A 14,546-nucleotide genomic window follows, 5' to 3' on the forward strand; every position below is an offset into this window, starting at 1 on the left:
TAAGACTAATGGTTCATCTTCCTAAATTTGTCTGCTTCTCTCTTTCCTTCTTTTTTTTTTTTTTGAAGGGAAAATGTAATCATTTTATTAATACACCCAAAGGGTAACAAAGTTACATCCAAACTGAGTCAAACTAGACTCAGACCATTACAGGGACTCAGAATAATACAAGTACCCCATTACAGTTATCTCATAACTCAAATCATACCGACAATTGCTATAAATAAACCTAGCCAACAGAAAGGTGTCTCTGCATTAACATGTGAACCTCTACTTGCACTATGGAGTTGGTCACAAACAATCTGTGCTAAAAAGCAATGACCAGGCTAAATCTAACACAGAACAAACTATCAAATACAAAGAAAACACCTAAAATAGAAGCTGACGTCGGAAGAAAACACCACTGGAGACGTCGTGTACAGCAGCCGAACACCAGAAACCCCTAGGCACCACCAGTCACGGCAAAAGAGATGGAGTGTGGCCATCACGCGCGGCCCAAGGTGTGAAGAACACCCTGGTGCGTGAAGTCCACGCGCCGATCACCGATGAGCTTTCCGGCCATATCAAGCAGCGACTGAACCAGAGGACAGAGGCAAGCAAGGCAGGGGGCGCGTGTCGACTAGAGGGCGGCGGAGAAGCACAAATCTGGCCTCAAAGATTGATAAAAACTGAAGCACGGCTAAGCCTTTCCGCCAGGGACACAGGCGGCTGACTCTCCCCCTCCGGAACCTCTCTTGAGTGTTTTCCTGCCAAAAACTAAAAAAACCACACAAACCTCCATAGTCTAAAAAAACTAGGAGGACTAAAACCACCACCAGAACAAAGTCCAGGGGGACTCAAAACTTCATAACCCTAGTGGCTGGGAGACTCTAGCTTCCACTGGAACAACCCAGGGAGGAACAAAAACCTCTCTAGCCCTAAAAGGCTAAGAGAGGAAACAAAAACCGGGAGGAGGGAGGCTTGAAACCTCCCTTCCCCGGCAAACGACGACACTGTTGAGGAGAGGAGTTTCTGGAGAAAAGGAGAAGAGAGAGGGAATAGTTGAACCTCGACACACCCGTTTGTTTGTTCTCTTTCCTTCTTTTAGATCTATCTGTATTGGGTTTTTTTTTTTTTTTTTTTTTTTGAGAAATAAGAAACGTGGAGAAATCATCTTTTAAATCTCTCAATTTTCGAATCTCTCCAGGGGTCGCTCTCTCTCTCTCTCTCTCTCTCTCTCTCTTCAAGCTCTTCATTTTCTGAGAAAAACCAAGACTGACTCAAAACAAGAGACTTAGGTCTCTTCAAGGTCTCTCTCAAATTTGTTCACACTCACTAAACTACCCACACACATACACGCAAATACAAAGAATGAGAGGGAGACAACGGACTTTGAAAGAGAAAATATTTCTCGACAAAGTGTGCAAGAAATATTACTACTCCTTCACCTACTGTTGCACGTCATTTTTTCCGTCATTAGAGACCCCGTAGTAAAGAAAAAGAGAAAAATGGGTGAGAGAGAATGATGGTTACCGTGTATATGAAAAAAAAAAAAAAAAAAAAAAAAAAGGGGAGAGAGAGAGAGAGAGAGAGAGAGAATCATCAGTGAAACACGAATGAGCAGAGAAAGAAGAGGCAAGTGGATCTTTTTGCCTAAAATCCTTCTTCCCAGGAAAATACCCAACTAAGCTTCCATTAAGCAAGAGATAATTTAGGGGAGTTACTGCATGCCCCCAATCCAATCTCCAATCAAACTGACAACATTTTGGCTGGCCCAATAAAACCGAAATAGTCCATGCTGGGCTTAAGCCCAAGTCAAGCCCCTCAAAAGGTGTACAGCTCCAGCACTCAACGTCCCACATCGAAAATTTATAGAAATAATAAGCACTTTATAAACACCATATGGCTAACCCTTCGTTGTGTTCGTAGAAAGGAGAGATGGTTGGCATCTCCCCTGACAGGGACGGGAACAGCCTTCGGGCTTTCCTGTAATCCACACATCCGGTTAAGGCTACCCATCCTTCGGGGTGGATCTATAACCCAATTTTTTTTCTATCAATTTAATCTTTTTTTCTTTTTTCTTCTGAACATTCTCAGTTTTTAGGGTCATTTTCAGATAAGGTTTACAAAAATATCCTGAAAAACATCTATACTGGAAGTCTTAAACCAACTCTCTCTCTCTCTCTCTCTCTCTCTGTGCCATGGCTACTGCTTTGTCTACGGCTCTAGATGTCCATTTTACAGGGCATCTCTCAGACACTAAGAGACCCATTATCTTCAACTCTCCACACAGACAACACAGAGTAAGGAGATTTACCATTTTGTGCAGCTCTTCCAAATCTCCCCCAAAGGTGTCTCCAAATTTGACAGAACAAAACCAGAAAAACCCATCTTTATCTGAGCAACTCAAGCCTCTATCCACAACCACCCTCTCTAAACCGTCCAAGGACCAAACCCAGCTCTTGTCCAAGCCAAAGTCCACCTGGGTTAACCCCAGTAAGCCCAGACGCTCCGTGCTCTCCCTTCAGAGGCAGAGACGCTCTTCTTACTCGTACAATCCTCAAATCAAAGAGCTCAGGCTCTTCGCCCACAGGCTCAACGACTGTGACAACTCTGAAGCTGCTTTCTTGGCTGCTCTTGAGGAAATCCCACACCCACCCACCAGAGAAAACGCACTTTTGATACTCAACAACTTGAAGCCATGGCAGAAAACCCATTGGTTCTTCAATTGGATCAAGACCCAGAATTTGTTTCCCCTGGAAACTATATTCTACAATGTCACAATGAAGTCTTTGAGGTTTGGAAGGCAGCTTCAGCTCATGGAAGACCTTGCCCATGAGATGATTAGCAATGAGATTGCGCTTGATAATATCACATACTCCACCATTATTACTTGTGCCAAAAAGTGCCATCATTACGATAAGGCTGTGGAGTGGTTTGATAGGATGTACAGGACTGGTTTGATGCCTGATGAGGTGACTTACTCTGCTATTCTAGATGTGTATGCCAAATTGGGCAGGGTTGAGGAAGTGTTAAATCTGTATGAGAGAGGGAGGGCTAGTGGGTGGAAACCTGACCACGTTGCCTTTTCTGTTTTGGGGAAGATGTTTGGTGAATCTGGAGACTATGATGGTATTATGTATGTGTTGCAGGAGATGAGGTCTCTTGGTGTGCAGCCTAATTTGGTTGTGTACAATACATTGTTAGAGGCAATGGGTAAGGCTGGAAAGCCTGGTTTAGCTAGGAATTTATTTGAGGAAATGGTCCAATCCGGGTTAACCCCGAACGAGAAAACCTTAACTGCACTTGTTAAGGTTTATGGCAAGGCAAGGTGGGCTCGAGACGCTTTGGAATTGTGGGAGCAAATTAGGTCGAACAGGTGGCCGATGGATTTGATTTTGTATAACACATTGCTGAATATGTGTGCAGACCTTGCATTGGAGGAAGAGGCTGAGAGGATGTTTGAGGACATGAAAAGTTTGGAGAATCGCAGGCCGGATAGTTGGAGCTACACGGCAATGCTTAATATATATGGGAGTGGAGGGAAAGTTGATAAGGCAATGAAGGTGTTTGAAGAAATGTCTGAGTTGGGTGTTGAGCTCAATGTAATGGGCTGCACTTGTTTGATTCAGTGCTTGGGTAAGGCTAAGAGGGTTGATGATTTGGTTAGAGTTTTTGGTGTTTCGGTTGAAAGAGGGGTTAAGCCTGACGATAGGCTTTGCGGATGCCTGCTTTCTGTTGTGTCCTTATGCGAGGTAAATGAGGACATTGACAAGGTTCTTGCCTGTCTGCAGCGAGCTAACCCAAAGTTGTTTGCCCTTGTGGAATTGGTAACAGAAGAGAAGACTAGTTTTGAAACTGTCAAGGAAGAGTTTAGGGGTATTCTCAGTGAAACCGCAGTCGAATCCAGGAGACCCTTCTGTAATTGCTTCATTGATATCTGTAGAAGTAGAAAGCTTAATGAGAGAGCTCATGAATTGCTCTACTTGGGAACCCTATATGGGTTGTACCCAGGTTTACACAACAAGACTGTTGATGAGTGGTGCCTGGATGTTCGATCCCTGTCTGTCGGTGCAGCTCAGACTGCGCTGGAAGAGTGGATGGGGACTTTGTCCAAGATTGTTCAGCGCAAGGAGGCATTACCGGAATTATTTTCAGCTCAAACGGGTACAGGAACTCACAAATTCTCGCAAGGACTGGCCAATTCCTTCGCTTCTCATGTGAAGAAACTTGATGCGCCATTCAGACAGGGTGAAGAGAAAGTTGGTTGCTTTGTGGCAACTCGAGAAGATTTAGTGTCGTGGGTGCAGTCACGGATTCCATCTCCTGCTGTTACAGCGTAGATGATGAACCAACTGAAATTACAGAGGCAATAGCTTTCGTCATTGCTTAATACGTTAATAGTTGTAATTCAAATTTTTTAACTTAGCTTTTATTATTCATTCAAAAGAAAAAACAGCTTTCACTGTGTTGCTTTAGAGTTCTGAATGTAACATTGAACTTATCTTGATCTCAAAACAGATAGGAGGATAGTTTCATTGGCTTTAGTTGCTCTGAAATACCCTCAATAATCGTCGTTTTTCCAAAGGTTGAGCTGCTTCATAGGGCACTTGTAGTGGCATTACTGTGGCAACAAGGAATCTTGGTTGTCTCGATGGAGAGATTTTACTGAAATCAATTGAACGAGAACTATTGAGAAGGAACTCCACTCCTATATCCAGAAAAAGAGGTGTCCAGTGATTGGCATGCAGAGGATTTAATTTTTTGCAGTCTTTACTCTTTATAGGTAGAAATGAGACAGTGGAGGTGGATGAAGAGTAGTAGATTCATAGTTTAACAGCTATAGATTTGCCATTCAGGGGGTGGTGCGTGAGGCGCACAATGAAAAGGTGCATCGGCGCGGAAGTGAGGGGAGGAGGGCAACATATCTGGGCTTGAGTAATGATACACACACTACCACTTAAACACATTCTTTTTCTTGATTTTTACATTGCCATCAAAATAAATGCACACTTTTGGGTTTTTTTGGAAGAAATTGCACCCATGAGATAAGCTCCCTTTGTGACAAAAGTGATTTCTCCATTCTATGGCTGATTTCATAAGCATAAGCCACACAAGGATTTCAACAAATTCCCAACTCAGTAACCTGCATTGCTGAAAATCCACCTCAAAACTATAGCTGCTCATTTTTGACAAGGGAGTGCTCAAGTTCAGTAACTAAATTTGTAACCCACCGATTTACAACCACATTTTCTTGGCTATGGCAAGGAAGAAAAAAGAAAAGCACAAATTAATGGGGAAAACCTCCACCTATGCAAAATTTCTCTAAAAGGTAAAAAGACCAAAAAAAAAAAAAAAAACAAGAAAAGAAAACAAAAAGAATCTCTATTTTTTTTCCCTACAGAGCATTTCCCTACAATCCCATCTACAGATTCCCCGTTTTCCTCCTTAAACCAAATTTTCTTGGTACCTACTTAAGACCTTGATGAATATCTAAGAATAGCCCTTTGCCATTATCATCCAGGATTCCCACTATTAGCTGTATTCTTATACTGTGCAACGATTAAAAAAAACTAATGAGACCCAATAAAAATGGGCCATTTGTGAATCTTCTGAGACCGCTTGCAGGTAGCTCGAGTTGAAAATTGAGACTGCTATTTCTTGTATAGAGTAGATCTCTTGTGTATGAAGGTTTCAGAGGTACTTTCCTGATGACTTCCATATTCTTCCTTCAAGTGAAATAACCATAACAGTAACATCATCATGGTACTTTCTGCGGTCTCCTTGCGGGATGTCCAATAATTCATGGAAATCCATTCCTGCAAAGAAAAACATGTAAGTTTAAAATCTGGAAATAGTTGGTTAAGGACGAGCAAAACGAAAGATGAGAGATTTGGCAATTAATCTTAGTTGGGAAGTCTGATAGCTCCCGCTCATGTGAAAGAAGAGAGAATCTACATAACTAGGTATTTATTTATCAATTGGATCCAAGGATTTCAGGCACAATATATGATGGCTAGCTATAACCATGACACACATTCTTATATTCCAGGTTGAAAGCACTAAAGAGTGAAAAGGCTTAAAAACTATATGCAAAAGTGCAACTTTACACAGTTTATACGCAAGGTCAGCATTCGGTGATCAGTTTATTTACTTTCCATGCAACACGTCCACTCTGATTAAGTATTTCAGCTACTAGAATCTTAAGTTGGGTTTAGGTTTAGTAGAATTGAGCTGAGTTGTAGGGTCTTACGTTGACATCATACAATTTTTCTACTAATTCTTGCATCATTTCATAAACCATCATATGATCTGTATAACCGTGTCTGCATAAAGAACGACAAGATTCTAAATGGTACAAAATAGACATACCAGCTTTTTTGGCTGCACGGTTAAGAAGCTCCTCTATCAAATGTTGTGCAGGATCTCCATCGGGGAACTTCTCCATGAAACTCTCCACATGCAAAACCACTTCCTGATTACTAAGATACTGATACAGACCATCAGATGAGAGCACTAAGAACTGATCCCCAGGACAAAGTCTATGGTGACGAAGAGAAGGCAAGCAGGATATGTAAGGTGCAGTACCAATGTACTCGTTCCGAAACATTTCCAACAGTGCATCATTCAATTTAGGCTGCACCAGCATGGCAACGCATTATTTTGCAAGTCTAGATTCCTATAACATGATACATCCAAAAACAACCATACATGGAAAGCTTCATCCAGTAGACATAACTGGCAAGTGTAATTCTTTTGGCTGCATGTGCAAGTTAGTATGCTTATACCACCAGCAAAATAATTTCCACTTTAATTTAATTGAGAAATTTTGCGTAGAATGCACACATTACATATGAATGTGATCAATTCTGACCTTGTACAACTTGAAGCAGTTAAAGACTCGTTAATCAAGAAACATAGTGGTGGATGAGCTTGCTAAAGATGGATCTGATGAGAGTAAAGGAGCTGACTAAAGATGGATCACTCCACTAACAAACAATTTTGATTCACACAACATATCAGCAGATGTGAAAAACATCAAGCACAAATATCAACTCCCCAAATCCCGACCCAACCCTGCCTCCATGACAAGAAGAAGAACATATACATAGATATTCTAATGTGGTGGAAGCACAAACTTGGAACATTCTGAGTTTGGATCAGAATACATGTGTTAAAGATTATTAATTACACTAAGGGGTCTCAAGGATTGTAAAACATATCAAAATCCATGATTTTCTGTAACTATTTTTTTGTACTGGTGATACAATGGAATCATATATAGTTAAATAGCTCAAACCCTGTCCGGGTCTTCAAACATATACATGAACAAGTTATTGTTTTTGACGCAAAAAGTTCATATATATAGAAACAAAAGGATTTATTCTGCAAAGATACACAACACAAAATGCAAATAGTTTAAAGACACAATATGATATGTTATTTGACAACTATATGTACATTTCTCTTCTTTTCTAGAAGACTGAGTCTCGTCTAGATGCCACAATTACCTTAAAAAAGGATGAGTATGCAGTCATCATTATTAAAACACATCAAAGTAAGTACTAGTTACGAACTGTTTGACGTTTCTGTGATGCAGACAACAGTGCTATAAAAAACATTTCCCGGCAGAATCATTTTAGAAGGGAAATTTTTTAAGGTAAATTACCAATAATAATAATAAATCAGAGAACCTGTTTCAGAAATCCCGCTCCAAATGCTCTGGTAACCTTAAGACGACCTTTTACTCTATCATTGACAATGCATTGTTTGTCATCTGGGTGCTCATTCTTGATTCTTAGGATTTCCTGCACCATGAAGACTGAAATGATTAGCAAATCTGAGCAACAATGCATCACTGTCATGACTATAAAACTTAAGAAGAGTAATACCAATCATAATTACTAACAAAAACCTATAACTACGGGAAATTAAAACAAGCATGAAAAGCAAAACGCCCAAACATTCATCAACAAGAGAACAAAAGCAAACACATGGGAGTGAAATAATTATCAAGTTTCTCGATTTAAACGGCACCAAACCGCTAAAAGTTGACAAAGCATTACAAAGTAATGAACTTCCATTGCCGCATGGAATAAATGTGTAATAGTCTGGGAATCTGCAATAAGCATGGGGCTGACTCAGTAGTTGAAAACAATGCCATGGCAAAAAGGTCATGCATTAGGTCTGTACCAAGCAGTATTGAGTAAAAGAGAGAGATTCTACAAAATTTACCACATAAACATACGTCATACACAACATGTACGTGGACTTTGCCTTTTTTCTTTCAGTAAATTATGTTTCATGAAAAAAAAAAAAAAAGTGTAAGAATTAGAATGGGTAGAAGTACAGCATTAAAGGCTTGCATGTTTTACACCTACAGTAATACTAAAGTTATGTTGAGAACAACAGGACATAAGCTACCACATGAATAAAACCTACTAGGGGAAAGATTAATTGTCCACACGAGACGAATCATTGTTACTAAAAAACTTATCTGCTTAGAAGGGATATGCACTGAAAAAAGGATTCAGCTTGATGTAGCATGAACTTGAAAAGGTGACGCAATTTCACAATTCAGCTATGTAGAATTAGTTGCAGCACAGGGAGGCACCTAATGTGCAAAACTACCTCTAATTCAACCCTTAAGTTAAGAGGCAACAAAAGTTCAATGAAATAGAAACTTAACTCCATGACAAAGGGGTCTCCAGCTTGAAGCCACACCAATGAAGTAAATGGCCAATTTTAAGCTATGCAATCCGGCTTGATCACACCCTCAAAAGAAATAACTACAGCCCAAAAGGATAGGTAGGGCAAACAAATGGAGAAAAGGTCACTATTATTCTGACTTTGGAGAAAACATAGTTTTAATAAATAATTTTTTATTTATTTTTAATACGTAACAAAACCCATCCAAGACTGCTCCCAGTGTAAAGTCTCGAGTCCATACACAACCTCAGGAAGAAAAGAAAGATCTAAAGAAGTACAAGTTCAGTAGATCTTAAGAAACCACCAAAATATGTACATCAATTGAGCCATAGACCAAGAACGATTTGCATATTTAAACGCATCAAATCCATTTCCACAAAATAATCATCTGACATCCAAGACGATTAAGTACGAAAAAAGTAACTTACGAGGAAGCTTCTGCATATCTTCCTTGTTTACTTGTAAAGAACAAATGGATTAGTGACAACATGCATAAAGACAAATGACAAAGACAAGTAAAGAAGGGACAAGGAAAAGGAAGCTTCCTCAGATCTTCCAGTGTAGCCAGTGAAAGAAGACTCATAAAACATCATTTTCTAATGCACGCCCCTGTTCTATTAAAGCTTTAATATCCTATTTCTCACAATTTCTTTACAAAAGTCAAAAACAAATTCTAGATCAGATACTCCATTGCAGATCACAAAGAGTGGGATTTTGTAGCACTTTACGATGGCATTGGAAGTTTTAAGAACCATAGACATGAATAACAAAAACAAGATTCAGACACTCTCTTCACTTCAACATATTGACGTTCTAGGCAACAGAGGTTCTATGTGGCAATTAAAATGGAGACCACCATCCAAGAAGAACAATCTATGATGACAAATCACCAACGAATCCGCTTCAACCATACTGCACAAAATATTTTGCACAAGCTGGCCAGAGTATCAGGTTTTCCTTACTTTCTTCTCTCTTGCAGGTCCACAAACAGAGGCAACACAACACAAAAACTTTAAATACCTACTATGCACATTAGTAAGGCGAGATAAAGCACAATAAAAAAGAATAATTATTTGGCCATAGTTAAAGATGATAGTACTGACTATAAGTCTGCCTGACGGAATGTCCCTCAGCCTGTCAGAATCTGGTTACACAACTTGTCATAGAGCAGATATGGCCTAAGATCAGGATGCATGAAGCATGATGCTAAAAATCTTAAGGGGAAACAACTAAAAAATCGAGAGACTATAATATGATAAAATAAAAAGGGTCAAGTCCTTTTGGGACCAATTGAGTACTGATGCACAATTCTTCAGTAGCAAAGGTTAATTCAAGGAACATCTAAAGAGTTATTTCCATCTCCCATCACAATTCTTTTTTTCTTTTCTTTTTTTGATAAGTATCTCCCATCACAAAATTAACATTGCCAAAGATCTGAAATGGCACCAACAATAGAGAGATTAATCTCTTCAATACTCTTTGTCCTGTTCAACAACCCATTAATAACCAGAAGACATCACAAGTTTCAACCCCAACAAAAACCAAGAATTGCTAAAGGGATATGGATAGTGGTCCCGCAATACACAGAGTCAGCAAAAGAATGGGACAAATGCATGTGACCTGTGCTTGGAGGGAAGGTCTTAAAAACTTCTTATAACAAATTGCCATGAGTATCTCGTCATATAACTGATTGTCTATTACGACACTTGAAGAGTTTGTTACATGAATTCTGAAATCTGTATTTTTCCAAGTACAACCCCTGTTCAAGGCACAACAAGAGTCCATATATATCTAATAAGCCTGCAGGTCACAGGGACTCCGAGCTTACACACCAATGTGAAAACAGAGCAAGTTATGTAGCCACACGATTCCATAGAATAGAAGCAAAGCAAACAGCATGTTCACGGAGAATTTCGACAGTAACTGATCAAATCTTAGTATTGACAGCAAAAAAAAATACTACTAAAATCTCCAGCACATGCAATTAGAAACAAAACAGACTTGAAATTTTCCAGAATTCAAAACTTACATCTTCGATGCTCGTGCTGTGATCAGTAGACAGCTGCAAAGCCGCCAATCTCATTTCTTGAGCAGGAGCCCCGCACGGCACCTTAATTGCCTTTTCACCAACAGCTGAGGACTCCTCAATTATACCCTCCTTGCTTGACCCATTGTCCCCCTGGTCTTTCAACTTCGTTATGCTTGAACCAGCCTCTTGCTGTTCATACTGCGCAACAATAGCCCTGCTATCACCCACATTCATCACATACACATCCTCGTCCCTCATCAACACAACCAACAAACATGAACCCATCAACGCAAGCTCCGGATTCGCATCAAGAACCTTATCTGTCAGATCCAAATATGAGAGCTCCGTCAATTCAAGAGCCCGAGACAATGCCCCCAAAACCATTTCATGACCCACTGGCCCCTCCTTCCGCTTCCTCCCACTCCTCAATGACCTCTCCTCCACTCTATTCTCAACCTCAACCTTCTCTTTCTCCTCCAACCAAAACCTCCACGGGAACAACTTCCGACCATGACCCTCCTTGTGCTTTGACAACCCCTGCTTCAATTTCGACAATAACAGCCACCGTCTACTCACCGCCGAGCCCGCATTGCTCACGCTAAGCGCATCATCCACGGAAAACGCAAACCTATCCGACCCAGAAAGATCCAACCCGTCTTCTGGGTCATCCTCCGCTAGAAATTCCCAAAGCCTCCGCCTCCTGACCTCCGTCCCCCCCTCCCCCTCCGATTGAAAAGTCACTCTCTTCGCCGATCCTCTATCGCCAGGAACTGGGTCCGATTCCAAATTCAAATCATTCCCATTTCCACCAGAGTTTTCCACAGATGGGTCACTTTCTAAAGCTACGTTTAATGCGTTCTCGTTACTACTAATATCGTTAACATTACCGCTACCACTATTGTTGTTATTATTACTATTACTATTTATATTACTAGCTTCCTCTGATTGTTCCTCAATTTCCCAAAACAAGCCCTGGAGCTCATTGTACACGGCGCGATAGAGATTACCCATCAAGAACTCCGGCGCATCAGGGCCATTGAACCCGTCATAAATCCCGACGAAGAGCCACCCCTGCTCCTCCGAAACGACTACGTGCACACGATCCTCGCCGGCCTTCCCGAGCGCCCACTGAACGTGCTCGCTCTCGTTTCTGGGCTCCTCCGAGCAGTCCTCCCCGGCCACCGGCGGGCCTCCTTCCTTGCGCCCCACGAAATTGAGCACCGGCACCACCCAGGGCCGCTTCTTCTCCGAAAAGTTCCGGTAGAACGCTTTCCGAATCCCCGAAATGCCCCTCTTCTTCCTCCTCTTCACGTACGGGCCACCAAGCGGCGCAGAGAACGGCACCGGCCCGCCGCCGGGATCTGCCGCCCCGGCGTCGAGTGGGCCCGAGAGCGCCCCGCGCTCGATTGGACCAGAGAGGAAGAACCCGCCCCGCTCCATCGGTCCCGACGGGTCACAACCGCCACGTGGCACCGGCTGCAGAGGCAGCGCGCAAAACGACGACGTGCTCTCGAAGCCATTCACAATACTCCCCCTCACTCCTCCGCCAGCAGGGCCAGCGCTCACAGCCTCAGTGGCATCGTCGTAAATGTTGTCCAACTGGAGGACAGTTCTGGGAGTGGAGCTATTCGCGCTGACAGAGGCTCCAGAAATGGCCTTGAAGCCGGTGGCCTCCACCAATCCGGGTCGGGCCCTGGACCCGGGCGGGTCGTGCGAGGGAGAGAAGCGGAGCGAGCTGGAGGGCGAGACAAAGCGATCGGAGTGAGTCGGAGAGAGAAACCTGGCAGAGGATCGAACGTAGCAGAAGGAGTGGCCTAGGGTTTCGTCCAACGGCTCCGAGGCCGCGAAGACCACATCCGCCTGGTTCCGCTCCGCCTGGTTGCTCGGCCTGAAGCACGACAACAGGCTCGACACCCCGCTTCCCATCACATTTGAAGTTCTCCCCCCGTTTGGCTCCCGAGAAAATCACCCAACTCTATTTTCCGGCAGAGTCCGAAGCAAAGAAAAAGAAAACTGCTGGTCTTATTATATTATATTTGAAAAGACTCACTGGCCTGGTTTTATAGAGAGAGAAAGTGTATGTGTGTCCGTCTCCCTCTCTCTCTCTCTCTCTCTCTAGAAATACAATTTTATTTTTATTTTTTTTGTTTTATTGTTTTTGTTTTCGGTTGTGTGCGGTTGTTGGCTCTTGGTCGACGGTTACACCTGGCCTTTTAGGAAGGACAGGAACACGTAGGATGCCAGGCGGGGGGGTGTGTGGGGTCCAGGGCAGGCTAATTTGACGACTTTGGTGCTGGGGGGATTTGAAATAACTGAGACCTACCCATGCATGCCCTGTGGGATTTGCTTTAAAGAAAGCGAAATGGGTCAATGAGGAAAACCGAGGAGGGAGGATTTAGAGGGTTGTCTTGTAGGGGTTCTTTTGTCCTTCTCCTTGTTTGTGGGTGTGGGAGACTTTTTGCTTGGGGGCCGAGCCCAAGGCCCAACTAGGGGAGGCCTTGCCAATCATGCAACCCAATTACCATTTTGCCCTTAGAATGTTTCTTCAAATTCAAAGGGCTGCTGACTATATATACTGTTCTTGCATTAAATTCGACCATATCTATCTATTTGAAGCCAGCCCCGTGTTGTATTGAAAGTATTAATTAATAGACTCTGTCGGTTTGGTCTTTCTCAAGCTTTTGTTTACTATGGAATAATTAAGCCTTTTCAAGCTCACTTATTACAAACCAATAAGGAAGGCATTTTATGCTCATGCATTCAATTAAACTTCATCTATCTTCTAGTCAACTTCTTCTTCTTCTTCTTCTTTTCTTTTTTCTTGCTACCTAAATAAGCCCTTCAATTAATTGACTTCCCTTGATCTAAATTCAAGTTTATCTTCTTTGAGATGAAAATACAATAAACCCAAACAACCATATGTCAGCATGAGGTTGGAGTCGCGTCAAGCAATCACATACTGACATGTGTTAAGAAATTGTCAAAGAGTTGTAGACCAGTTGTAAGTTTATTCTTTTGGTGCTCTCCTCCTCTTAGATTAAGCTTTTTAGGATAGTTTTTAACTACATATTAAAGCCTCGGTTCAACAAATAAGTTTTCGGTTCAAATCTTAGTAACTCCTATTTTGTAATTACTATTATGACACACATGAAAAGGCATGTTTCAATAATTATTCAACAAAGCTTGCAATGTGATGACATGTAATGTTTCTTGTTTAGCATGTGCTAGCCCCACATTTAGTTATTCAATGGGCTTGCAAATTAGAGTGGGTGCAAGTTTTATTTTTATTATTATTATTAATCCATTTCTAACGGCTTAAACTTCTCACATTATTGGTTTAATTTCAAAGATGGTATTATAACCTTAGTTTAATAAAGAGGTTCCTAGTTCAAGTATTTTCTTTTTCTTTAATTTCTTGACTTCAATTCCAATCTTGGAAAGTTTACATTTGGTCATTTCTACTCTTTTTGTTCATGCCAGTTCTACATTAATTCTTTCTTTGAACAGACTTACGCGCGAGAGGAGTGTTAATACAATTTTATATACCTTGTTCTAATTCCATATAATTTAAACTTTAGTTATAAATCATTGTTAGAATGATTTTGATATATTTTGTGTTACACTAACATGCATAGCAAATGAATTCCTTATACCACTTTCATTTGTTGCATGCATCTATTCGCCTTTTGTGCTTTCTAGGGTTATTTTAGCTTGTGTACGCTTGAAGATTAACTTTGACATTTTGTTGGCCCTAAGTGCTCGTTGTTAGGGCTACCTAGCTTTTTTATTACTCAATATCATTAAAAAAATTAAAAATTAAAACTTGTCG

General features: G+C 41.4%; 2 protein-coding genes and 1 non-coding gene across 3 annotated transcripts; 2 read left to right on the forward strand and 1 right to left on the reverse strand.

Annotated features, from left to right (window-relative positions):
* Window positions 1-1,898: 1,898 nt before the first annotated feature.
* On the forward strand, window positions 1,899-2,030 carry LOC133855104 (U6atac minor spliceosomal RNA). The gene has a single exon (XR_009896942.1). It is a non-coding gene; the product is annotated as a U6atac minor spliceosomal RNA (small nuclear RNA).
* On the forward strand, window positions 1,902-4,682 carry LOC133854691 (pentatricopeptide repeat-containing protein At5g46580, chloroplastic). The gene has a single exon (XM_062290947.1). It carries the CDS (start codon window positions 2,181-2,183, stop codon window positions 4,320-4,322), a length of 2,142 nt encoding a protein of 713 aa, XP_062146931.1. The 5' UTR covers window positions 1,902-2,180; the 3' UTR covers window positions 4,323-4,682.
* A 417-nt stretch (window positions 4,683-5,099) lies between these two features.
* LOC133854690 (protein phosphatase 2C 29) lies at window positions 5,100-12,807 on the reverse strand. The gene is made up of 4 exons (XM_062290946.1): window positions 10,718-12,807; window positions 7,674-7,787; window positions 6,352-6,616; window positions 5,100-5,798 (listed from the first exon to the last, which is right to left on the reverse strand). Exons 1-4 carry the CDS (start codon window positions 12,641-12,643, stop codon window positions 5,674-5,676), a joined length of 2,430 nt encoding a protein of 809 aa, XP_062146930.1. The 5' UTR covers window positions 12,644-12,807; the 3' UTR covers window positions 5,100-5,673.
* Between the last annotated feature and the right edge of the window lie 1,739 nt (window positions 12,808-14,546).

Source organism: Alnus glutinosa, chromosome 13 (assembly GCF_958979055.1).
Source record: "Alnus glutinosa chromosome 13, dhAlnGlut1.1, whole genome shotgun sequence".
In the NCBI taxonomy this organism is placed as follows: Eukaryota; Viridiplantae; Streptophyta; class Magnoliopsida; order Fagales; family Betulaceae; genus Alnus; species Alnus glutinosa.